Source organism: Helicoverpa armigera, chromosome 20 (genome assembly GCF_030705265.1).
Source record: "Helicoverpa armigera isolate CAAS_96S chromosome 20, ASM3070526v1, whole genome shotgun sequence".
Classification (NCBI taxonomy): domain Eukaryota; kingdom Metazoa; phylum Arthropoda; class Insecta; order Lepidoptera; family Noctuidae; genus Helicoverpa; species Helicoverpa armigera.
The window spans coordinates 10,342,055-10,355,033 of NC_087139.1; the positions used below are offsets into that span (position 1 = coordinate 10,342,055).

The window sequence follows — 12,979 nt, forward strand, 5'->3', positions numbered from 1 at the left end:
ATCGTAGTACGTGAGGCTGTGGTTTTAAAGATTATTTTGCAGAACAATGCGGTTAGATTTGTTATGGTCTAAAACTAATCATTGTACTGCTGCGTTTATTTTCACGTCATAGTAAAAAAAATAATTCAAATCGTATTCATTTCCGAGTCAATAATGGTGAATTGATGGATGTATTATTATCGAGGCAGCCCATATATTTTTCCAAGAAGCCTGTTTATTACGAATAGATAGTAAGACGAAATGTTTAACCTAGAAGAATACAGCCTGAATACAGTATTTTTCTATCATAACTTGAACAGAGCACACAAAAGCTCGACCACGACAATAGTATCTCCTATTGAGGTCGTTGTTGGTAGCAAACTATTGTAAAACTGTATAATTAGGGCCTCATGTGACCTCGCGCACGTGAAGGGCGCAGCCAAAAAAACTATTAGTTTTCTATGATCGCTCTTTGTTGTAGTAAGTAGAAAAACTTAATGGTATATTCTATAGCTGATAAAATAAGATTTATTAAAAGTATTAAGATAATTCTGATATGCAAAAAAGTTAAGGCTAAGATTACAATTTCTATGGAACAAAAACCACAGATCTATAAACGCCTAGACTCGATTGTGTAAGTCATACATCCTCTCACCGCGAACACATTTGGTAGACAATTGCGACACAATCCGCGGATGGCTGGACATAACAGTAACAAATAACAATATATCGATACTTTCTCTTTTGTTAGACCACACGGTACAATCAATATTAATTTGGAATAGGTACTTTTTGTGCTCTGAAAATGAAAGATGATCCTTCAGATTCAAGAAGACCAATGTAATATCGTCTTTTTTTAATAAATAATGGATACTTCCAATACATATGAGTTTGTAATATATTCCCGTTCATATAGTTCCGTTTTGGCGGAGAGCCTATTGCGTCCGGCGATGCCCAATGAAGCAGTAAAACGCATCCGCTCTGACCGGCCGCGAAAATTGATTAAATTGTTATTGGGACTTCTAGAAAATCATATATCATTGTAATGGTCTCCGATGGTTGTTAGAAGTTACTGTAGGTACTACATAATATTGGAACTATGTCCTGTAGCATATTGGAGCTATTTTTTTTTTTAAGAAATGAAATCAGGATATATTTCTGCTGCTGAGGTAAAACTTGTACCTGAAGGATAACCAGACTGCGGTTAAGTGGCTCTTGACATTTTTTCCATTAACATTGATCGCTATAAGCAAAGGTTAAGATTGCTTACATTGCTTAAAGCTGTCTAAAGTTACTGGCTTCGGTAGTCATAAAATTTAGATGAAAAAGAAAATAAGTGTTTCAATGAAGTTTTATTTCACATTCGTCAGTTTTATCTCCAGGCAAAGCCAATCTCCTATCATTGTTAATTCAAGAGCAATCCGAATAAGATCGTAAACGGACATTCAGACGAACAGATGTATTACTGAAAGTGATGGAAACTTGATGAATTCTAGATAACAGAGTTAAGCGAACGATACTCGTGTTGTATTTTCATATAAGGGCATTTTATAGTGTTACTGGAATATAACTAGGGTAATCGTACGTAACAGAAGCTTCCACTCAGTCTAATGCGTGAGGATTAGACGAAATTTTTGGAGGTGTATATTTGGAATATCCGTATTATATCACTATTAATCCCGGCTAAGTACACTAATTATTGAGGCTAAAGATAGATATCCTAAAGTTAGACAAATCGCTAAACTTTTGGGGCTTCAGTAGCCGTAACGAGTGCTGCTGTCAGCTGTCTGGATTATAACTGACACTAACTGTTCTGCAAAATTTTGTTAGCAAGCAAAAGCCTTATGATGTTCCCAATTCAAAGGAAATTAAAAAGTCGTATCGCAAGGTCCCAATCTACCGAGACACTGAAGACAACACTTATCTGTGAATAATAAAGATAGGATAATTTGGTGAATTGCAAATGAACGCTTAAAGGGGCTGCTTATCTAATGAGGCTCGCCGTGATCCCTGATATCCCCCGCAGTCCATTAATATTTAATTAATCGAGCACCTATTTTCACCTGCTTGGAGTACGCACTTAATTACAATAATTTAAGGTGGCGAGCGGTTAATGTTGAAGGCGACTGGTCGTGATTATGGCCGAAACCCTTACGACAAGCGGCGGCGTCACGAGAAAGGCCATCGATATCCGTCGATAATATGATGTGTTTAAAGTCGGAAACTGGTGTACTGTCATGGTAGCCTGAGGGTGCTGTCGACACTCACCCACGACAGTGATGCACCGCTCCTGCAGCGAGAGCTCCTTAGCCTTCTGCGAGATCTGCACGTAGCTACCACTCTGTTCCTTGATCTGCTTGATGTAGTTACCGCCCTTGCCGATGATCATGCCGGCCGTGGAGTTTGGCACCAGGATCTTCACCTGGAATGAAGACGTGGTTGTGGTAATGGAAATGTTAAGAGGCGAGTGAGTAGAAGAAGTGAGAATGCTGTGAAGATTTAATGTCGGTACACCGTGATTGAAGCCCAACGGCACAAGCAAACTGAGTGACTGTGTCGGCAGAAAAGAAACCTACGAAAAATTACGGTTTACTTTGTGTCGTAAAGAAAAAAGTTAATGTAGTTAGTGTCCTATCGCAGTAAATGATCGGGCTATAAGTTAGCCTTAGGTTTTTCTAACAGAAATCATTAATCAGGTTACTTTCCAAGACGACGATCCAAACGAGCTTAAATAAAACCAACGCCACACTGGCTGGCGTTTAAATTCCATTTTATGTAGGCCTTAATGTCGAGCAGCCGAGCTTTTATGGTCTTAAATGGAAGGTACGGTAGAACAAAGGGTGAATAAAAGCTAAATACACAGTAAACTTGATTTTATGTTAAATGGCATTTGCGTAAACAGGCAATATTGCCGAGTATTCATAATTTTGAAGGATTCTGTCGTGGCCAAAGGAAAAGCTATTAGCATTGTTTAATTTAATACGAAATTCTTGATTGTTTCTAAATTAATTAGCAATTCAGAACGTCTTGTAGTCTCAGAATAAGAAAAAACAACTGCCATTTAAAGCTTTAGTAAATATATTTGATTTAAAATTCCATCCATATTCAAAGCTTATTAAATTCAAAGCATAAATAACGTGGAAGATAAATTAAGGGCATGTTTAAAATACTCTGACATTTATGACCACACGAAGTCTGAACAAGCAAATTAACTTGACATGAAATTAATTAAAAAGCTGTGAGATTATTCCGCAATTTTTCACCAACTGGAAACGTTGGGTGGAAACTGTCACAACTGTCGCAGCCGGGAGTCTTGAAACTTAACGACTGAATAAACCAGACGTGAAGCATTAAATAGCACATTATGTTTAACATGCTGATAAAACCCTTCATACAGATTCTCTAACTGGCAGTTACGGGGGCCGTGGGTACATAAGTAAGCTGTTACTCGTTAATTAATGGCTTGCGACATACGAACTGGAGTATAATGACGCTGAGGTACGACACACAGAATAAAGAAAACTAGGTTACTAGGGTCAGACCATTTTTAATGAGCGAAGAACTCTCGATGTTCTGTGCCACTCGGAATATTGTCCGATCAGAAAGTTTTGGAGTCAAGTGGTGAGCAAAACGCTCTCTGTAGAAAATATATCAAGACCGCATTTTACAGTGTATGAAGTTTTATTTTTTAAGCGTGCATAAAAATATTCTAATACAATTTCACAGTTGGGTTCGCCATTACTATAAAATTTCCATCCGCAGTGCGTATATCAGATAGAGGACCCTCCAGCGACGTGATGTAATGACCGCAGTGTTCTCCGGCGCCGCATCGACAAAAAACCGAAGAGGACGGAGTTACACTGCAGACGATGCGGTAAGTGATTTCGTCACTAGTTTCAAAGGTTTTGTAGTGTGCTCGGTTCTCAGTAGTGTGGTAGTTTCTCAGCTCACACGATATTGATCTATGACCCTGCACGTGAAGGCACGTGGTCGGCCGCAGTCGCCACCGTCACTATCGGCAACTGTTCCGCCAGAGCTAATCAGCCGAGAAGATAACCGAATAGAAATAAACCTTAATGCCACGCTTACGTAAGTTATGGTGTAATGGTTCAATTGAATGATCCGATGTGTTGATTTTACACGTTTGCACAGTGTTAATTGGAATGTGAAGTAGTGTTTCGAAAGCGCTCCGAGTCTCCCAAATCAGATTAGGAATAGCAAATACGGCTTGCCAAGTTTTGGGTAAATGGTGATATAACCGGACTAGAATTGGGAAGACAGGAATATTTTCAGGATTAAATCCTTAATTCTTATATCATCATTCATATTCCACTCTATACACAAGTTCATGACATTAACCAATTAAAGTAGTGTAAGCCAACTACATACTCATATGTAGTTAGAAGAAATTAATATAGATAACAAGGAGTTTTTAGCACTAGAAAATATGCGGAATAAATCACAATATATGGAGCTAAAATCATATAAAGGGAGTGCCCTAATGTTCGTATGCTAAAGACTTCAACACCTTGGCAGACTAGTTTAGTAATTCCGCAGACGTAGAGTACAAACATGCAGTTGTTGGAACAACACAGATTCAGTGCACATGACACACTTGGAAGTGTTTATCGCAGTCTTATGAAGTACGTACGATACTGCTGGAGCGTGATTCGCCCGCGCCTGACCTTGCCGCCCATTTAGCTATACTACTTGTTCTAGTAGTTTGTGCAGTCGCGATGTGTACTGCAGATTTAATGCCGTGCACGCTACTGCTCGTTCCCCTCAAGTTTACGAGCTGTTTTATAAAGTTTTGTCGTCCGAACGAGGAGTTAGTTTTCCGCTTCGTCTGGTTGAATTGTTTAGTTTTATTGGGATTAAGAAATACGAGAGGAGGACCGCCCAAAAGCAAACAGCGGAAGGAAGTTAAAGTAATATCAATCTCGTCGAAGTTTTTGATGATATGAGACCACGAAGGCTCGGGATTCAGGAAATAAAGAAGTTCTTTTACTGACAATTCCATTTCTGGGCGTCAATAAAAGCCAGCAAATAATGAACCGTCCACCAGAACGATAAATCATCTTTCGATCAATCCTGAAGAGACAGAGGTACACAACATTTGTACTTGTCCATCGCTGGCTCTGTATGATGTATGTTTTTATCCCTGCCGGCAAACAGAACGGAAGCTCATGCATGATATAAATATGCATTTAGTGGTTTCACGAGCGCACCTTACTTTATAATTCAGACTTAATTTTCTGACATACCTACATGTCGACTGCGGTTCTGTTATAGCATTTTAATTTGTACTTGAAATTTTAAATACTGGTTTTTGATTCAATTACGATTTGTGGCATTTTATGTTCGAGTTATGGTTGCAGGATTGTTTAAAGGAAGGTAGCTATCTACATATAGACTTTTAATAATGAGGATTTCGTATTGAGTAGGCCTTTGTTAGATAAATTAACAATTATGTGCAAGTTTGAAACGAAGTTATTATTCAAATGGAGTAAGTGGCTGTAACCTTCTGATTACCACGTTCATTTGTTTCAAGAGGTGGATTTGATAAGCAATAAATGTTTCGTTATATAAACGACGCGGTTATTTATATATCTGATAAGGCTGATATGCAATATAACTTTGTGTAGGTACATTATCATTAGCATTATCTAGCTCGGCAGGAAATGAGGAAAGTTTTAAGAATTATTTTCTGAGGCGAGTATTTTGGATCACTTATAGCTCTTGGAAATGCTGTAAGGATATCTCTAAAATTGGCAAGTTTTATCGTGTAATTCTAGCAAAATAATCAAAGTTAGGAATGGCGAGCACCACGCCACTTGGTTCTGATAACAGCGACAATTTAACAGCGCTAACAATAAATCAAGGGTGATGGATCGTGATGCCGTCCACGAAAGTGTTTCCACGCGATGTTCCCAAAACTATTACGTGGAATTGTTTAGTAAATAGCCGTGACCTCTATACACCCTCTAGCGTTGCTGTGCAGGTATCCACAGATTAACGTGAATAATAGATAAGATCCGTTGTTTTGAAGAGGTCCGAGAAAGGTCACAAGTTGAACATCGTCATCTAAAAAGGTTTGATCTTTAACCTTCAATCAATTGGGAGTGTTTTGGTCTTTAGCTACGAGTATTTCAAGTTAATCAAATATTAATGGTCTTGTTTTATTTTCTCGTTGCTTATTTTTAGTAGTTAGTAAATATCACGCCTAGATGACTATTCTGAGTCATAGATACGATTAGGAATCGGTATGTAAATACCCTGTTAGGTGTCGACTGCATATGACCACAAAATTTAAATTCTATGGAAATATTTTGTTCAGTTCGTCCATTTCACTGTGAAGCCTCTGCAAATAAACTTTCTCCTTCATCTACAACCGAAAAAACACCGGAAAAAACAGCACTTCAGCATGAAGCCAAATATTTTTCAATAAAACTCTGAACAGCGGGCTCGCGTCGCATTCTTCTGAAGCCGGCCAGCGCATAAAGTGGCCTACCTCAATAAATAAAAGAAAAATACACTTCTCTATGAATACAAAGTTGGCCCTTAACTGCGGCCGGCCATTTGCATGCAAATCGTCTAATATGGAGGCCTAACGGTTTCTGCTTACAATCACAATTTGATTTTCATTTGGCTAACCTGGTGTGAGCACAGGATAATGCCGGCACATCAAATTACCAAGCGTAATCACTTCCCATTGACTCTATTACTGGCAATCGTTAAATGGAACACAAACAGTAACTGTTATGCGTTTACTGATTACAATTGGATTGAATTTTAACATGAAGGGGATGCGGTTCCAGAAGGTAAGCACTCCTAATATAATATTCAGTGTTAATATAGCTTTCACCCACTCCTTGAGATAAAATTTCCGCGATACAAGTCAACAAAATTATTATTATATTGAGGCGAGCGCGTATCCGAAAGGCTTTTCCTTTTCGTTACAAAGGCACCCCTCGGTAACGTAAAATGATACTTTCCTTTTAGGCAAGATGACAATCACCAATTACGTTGAAATTGAAATGTCAATGACATTCAAAGATGGTGGGTCTGCTCAAGAGCTTTTGATCAAGTTTCACAGCATACCGTGCTGCTCGATAAAACGGACGTGGGTGGCAAACCTGAGTAGAAAAAATGTAAGAAAAATGTATCGCAGAATGTAATTATTCTCTTCGTCACGACTATAATCGTCCTGTTGGATTGCTTCATCCTAGTCCAATGTTATGAAGATTAATAATTTAGCACCTATTTAGGTGCAGTTTTGAAACTTCCACCCAGTCTATAAAATCACAAAACGATGTAGAATGCGAGTGTATTTTTATCTAGTGCAACAGGGCCGGCTGTTAAGATAACGCCGAATAGTCATTTTATGCTCGACACTTGATATACAACACTGATTGTGTCTATCATTAACATTGCCCCATTTACTTTGGACGCAGTGGAATTGCATTCTATCGGCAGCCGGGTAAAATCATCATCTTCCGAGCCTTTTTCCCAATTATGTAGGGGTGGCCTTCCGGTCTAACCGGATGTAGCTGAGTACCAGTGCTTTACAAGGAGCGACTGCCCTATCTGACCTTCTCAACCCAGTTACCCGGGCAACCCAACACCCCTTGGTTAGACTGGTGTCAGACTTATTGGCTTCTGACTACCCGTAACGACAGCCAAGGGTGTTCAATGACAGCCGGGACCTACAGTTTAACGTGCCATCCGAAACACAGCCGGGTAAAAAGTGACCGGTTATAAATGTTTCTGAGACTGATATTGCGGGTTTTATTATTGTTTCATTCTCGATAGGACGAAATAAATAAAAGCTGTTGTTCGGCCAGCCATTAATTGAATTCATTCCGCGATCAAACGACGATGTCTATAACATATGTTACGATGACCTATATTGATATTTAGATTTATTACGTGACTGTCGTGCCACAAAAACGCGAGATTGTTTTTCGATATTAGTAAAACCAATACGTGTGGCGATTAGGAAAATCCGACGTTACAATTACCTACAACTCCATCAGTGTCTGCTCTGTTTAAAGTGAATTTTCCGTCTTGAACCAATTTGTATAAAAAGTGTATAAAACAATGTTCGTTACACAATTATGATTTATTGAAGACTGTGATCAGTACGGCGGGCACGTGGTGGGAGCACGTGGCGCGCCCTCGCTCGCCGCTAATTTAATATGCCAGCGTTGATACCGTTTAAAATCGTTCACGCCATCGCGGGGAACAACGTGAAGAAAATTTGTTTAATATTTAATAGCCGTCTATTATGAGTTAATCGATATCGTGTTCTAAGAATGTACGTTTTTTTTCATCGACACCAGAGGATTTATTCGACCTTTTTGGCCCAATTAACACGCTTCATGAATTTGACTAGCTTTCATTCTGTTGCCCTTTTAAATTGTTCTTTTGATAACAAATTGCTATGAAAATCTTACGTTTTGTGTAAAATATTACAAGTTTTCACTAAACGGACACCAGAAGCATCAAGTTAATTTATAGTTGCGTTAATTTAATTAAATTTCTTGAGTGAAAAGCCGAGCTCGGTGGGCAGACAAGCGGGCTCGAGTTGAGCACCCCTGGCTTAATCGGTTCTCAGAAAGTTTGCCTGCAATGAATGGACTATTTTACTTACAGTGTCAGTCTGTTACATAGTTACAAACAATATTCTTTTTGACGTGGCTTTTATAATTTCACAAAATTCTTCAGAATTTCAAAGCAATTTTGAATGTGATTAATTCACTCAATTGAATAACAGCTTCTCTTCTATAGGTCAATTTACATAAGGTTAATTGATTTTTTTATTAGAAGAACAATAAAAAATTATAATCAATAAACAGTTAGTGTTCGCACAAAGGCCCATGAAACTGAATTCCTGGCTCGGCAGTAGCACCCTGACACACATAGTAAATGCTATGTACTACATAGCACACAATGTACGTCGAAGAGGCTGAACAAATATGTAAATATAACAGTTTTGGCACAGCGAGCGATCGAGCCCAGAGCCGGGGAAACTGCCATAAGTACGTAATTGTAACATTCAGTACAATTGTAACTGTGTTTTTTGTTTCCAGTATTTTATGTTCCAGTACTGTGGAGTACTACATGTTTATAACCCTTTACATTGTTTGCTTTTATACTGTACTAATAAAATCCTAAATTGAGACTGTACGAATGTAAAGCGAGTTACAGCAGATGTTATATCCGTAAGAATATATAGAACCTTTTCTACCTCTACAAAAACAAATAATCCAAAATGAAAAGTTTTCCTCGGATCAATTTCCCGGGAAAACAAAAACAAACAATAAATATAATGCGAGGCTCCGACATCTTCCGCAACACTTCCTAAATCCAAAATCCCTATCAAATATCAGTGCGATACACGAGACGACTGGAACATTACACTTATTTAGGGGTTCCGTATAAATGGCGGCCATTTGTCTCGGTTTCATAGCGTTGCTTACAATTTATGCGCCACTCCCGTTCCCGTATGCGGCCGCCATGACAGGCCTAATGCGATGATTGAAGATCGAAGATACCCCAGTTTTTGCTTACGCGGCAAGACATTATCAAATATGGTTTGCGGCTTATCTAAGTCGAAAAGCAGGACGGAAACTGGCTAATTTATGCACGGCAAAAAGGTCACATCCGCACATTGAAACACCCAAAGTGTCCCTTAATGTTTTGTTGTAAGAGTTCAGCTATTATGTTCGGTGCCATTATGTAAAACTGTGCTCCCAAATTGCTAAAACAGTATTTGATATCTTTTCAACGGAGCAAAGTTGTGGGATAGTACAGAATTTACTTATAATAGCAACAACAGTACGGACACTTCTTGTCCACTGATCAAAGTTTGTTTTACCTAGTTTTGTTCCAGAATTTCCCAACCGCAGAACATTGTTCTCACAATTTACATTTTGTACGACTAGAATTGTTGTTTTAAATGTGTTCATACCTGCTTATCTCTATCCTGAGGCATCTTGGTATCGACGCCCTCCGGGAAGGGTTTGACGAGCTCGGGCTTCTCCTTGATCTTGTCCATGATGAAGTCCAGCACCACCATGATGCCGTCGACGGAGCCCGTGATGAGGCATGCTCGTTCCGTTGTACCTGCAGACAAGGAAAACCAACCATTACTAAAAGATGACAAAATAACCCCCATGAGGAAATGAACTGGTAATAACAAGACAACGTTGGAATGCTTCGCTTGTATCTCGCGCAGATTCACGCAAACCGCCTAATCAGAATTGTATTGTTCGCCATCTAATAATTATTCTGCAGACAGGGATAAAACAACCGGTAATTTTCTGGTCCTTCAGTTCGCAAAGGACCGGTTGTGAAGATAAGCGTTAATAATTACACTGCTTTATCAATCTGAGAATATTTGCTTTATTCCGAGGTTTGCGGGGATTAGGCATTCTTGAGCGAGCATCATTTTATGAAGTTGCCCAATTTAATAATCTAGATATTTCCAGACGTAAGAAACTTACAGACGTATTACGTCGACGTATAGTCGATTTCGATTCAAAACAACTCACTAGGAGCGAAAATTTCCTTGATCAACAACTGGAAAAATTAAAGTACTCCTGTGATTAAAACCTTATTAATGTTATTGACTGTTATTTAAATAGTCTAGTTGATGAAAACGAAGTGAGATTTAAGATATTTCTTTTACTAAGTTTACTTTGATTTCTAGGTCTTCAAAATAATTTTCGATTGATGAAAGTACCCAACTGCACCAAGACGAGGTTATGTTTTTTAACTTTCAATTCGATGTAGAACTGAAAGTAATTTTAAGTCAACAAAGTTCCGAAGCAGCATTCAGAAAGTCCCGAGGCGAATTGCGACCGGGAAGTTAGAAAGACAGTTGGGCTATTTAAAATGCATTTGGATCACAGAGAGTAGACCAATCAAGACAATTTTTAAGGTGGAAAAACTTGAACACCCAGAGGAATTTTCAACCCGGTATTTCATGGACGTTTACGAAACTGCGCTTCCCAAAAATAGAGCACTTGCCTCCAATATATTAATAGTCCAAAAATGACGGATAGCGATCAAACGCCGCCAGAATCTGGCAGACTATCGGGAGATGGGGCGTTTGCTGCACTGAGTTATGTACACCCATTAAAACTGGCACACTTCATCTCAAAACTGGAACTTTTCACATTTATTGAAAGTGGAATGTTGATGCGCCGCTATTTATTTTATTGCAGACCCACTCATAATTACACCCTTCGAATTGCTTCGCTGAGCGTTCCGTAGATATTTTTTTCATCATAACTTTAATTATTTATCCTTCCTTTGTTTGTTTGCGATATCCAAAGAGTTTTAAAGAGAAATTAAGCAAACATAATTTATTATTGACGCTATAGAGCTATCACCGCATTTCCTTTGTTCCGAATTTCATACGGACACGCCTCAGACGAAAACAATCCGTTACCATTCGGAATTTCCCGGAGCCATAAAGGGCAAAATGTGACTTAAAACACATGTCATTACAATACCGCAGGGTGCTCCAAATAGTAGAATTACTGTTCAGATTCCAATTTTCCAAATCCCCCTTTTGTGGAAGTTGAAGCTAATCAAGGTTTAGAGGTCGGCTATCAGCGCTGGAGGGTTATGGGGATCGGCACCCGGTGTTTCGGCATTATTGATCGCAGCCGGGCGGCCAGCTTTGTTGCCCAAATGAATAGGCCACCGTCACGCGTTATTTGTGCCTAAGTATTATTGTGAATTTATCAAGACTTCATTTCGCTAACTTCGATGGAAGATTAATGGTGTTTGTGACTAATGTTTCTTTCTGAATTTATGATGGTGCTTTTGATTTGAATTATTATTTAAAAAAGTCTGGTGACCTTCTAAATCACCCTGACTGGTTTTTACATACATTAATCTTGTAGATAACTTAAGGAAAGTTTCGCATTTATTACTTTCCTAAATGTAGGTGTTATCATAATCGTCTTGAATAAAAACCAGTGTATAACTAGTGAGTCGTATCAGCTACATTGCATTGCTAGAAACGTTTCCCAACAATTGTGGGTGATGAGCTAATTTGTGGTGCTGATGCAACGCTTACGTTACCTGCTAACACGCGTACTTCTATTACTACAACACGTTTGGAATATCAACGACGATACCTTATTCACTACCTATAATGTACTGGGTTTTATTTACCTTTGTTCATATTATTTAATTGAGTAGTATGTTCATTAAAAAAGACAGAGCTGATTGCAGTTTTTTCTTGTGTACAAGCCAATTGACATTCACAGAACACAAAACCGACACTGCACCTATTATTTTAAGTGGCATTGTTAGTGCAGATATTATTAACAACGCTGATTACTTCATTACCTTGATAGCGATGACTTCAAATATATGTATGGTCAAATTAACATTTATATTTTCCTGTTTCTAACTCCTTCGTTGGCATAATGTTATCTACTTCGAAATAACACTCGTCAATGAGTTTGTGGTCCTATGCTGTAGTTATAATTTCCTTTATTTGATATTAATTTTAGTTCGTAAACACAATCAGTATCGGCGAAGCGGGTGGTCCCGTGGGACATCGGTTGTATATCAGAATGCTGGGCACACGTATAGTTACTAGCAATATTAGCGTGCTGACATTGTTTATCTGAATGCTCCAGACTTGTTCATTTACAAATATGATTTGTAGAAAATAGGATTGCCAATTTTATAGAGTTGGACGAAGAAAAAATTGTTATCTGAAGTTAGGAAGGTGTTTCTATAAATTACTAATGCAAGTGTTTAAGCTTTTGTGAAATAAATATTTATTATTATTAATTTCTATTGTTCTTCCATAGCTACTAGCGGTTCAGGTTCCACGGCTAAACGAGCAGATTTTCAATCAATAACAACAAAGTGCAATATTATCGACTGACGCTACAAACTGTTGTTTGTTTCCAAGGCCGTTTCTATGAGCACCAGCTACCGCACAACACAACAAAGATTTTTTTAAACT

General features: G+C 38.4%; 1 protein-coding gene across 6 annotated transcripts in view; it reads right to left on the reverse strand.

Moving 5' to 3' along the window:
• The window catches only part of Ps (pasilla), a 54,941-nt gene that overhangs the window by 11,892 nt on the left and 30,070 nt on the right, over positions 1-12,979 (reverse strand). For all 6 annotated transcript variants that reach the window (XM_021336268.3, XM_021336266.3, XM_021336271.3 and 3 more), the window contains 2 exons: positions 9,953-10,107; positions 2,248-2,401 (listed from right to left, as the gene is read on the reverse strand). In XM_021336268.3, coding sequence (XP_021191943.1) covers positions 2,248-2,401; positions 9,953-10,107 — 309 coding nt within the window. The remainder of the gene's footprint in view (positions 1-2,247; positions 2,402-9,952; positions 10,108-12,979) is intronic.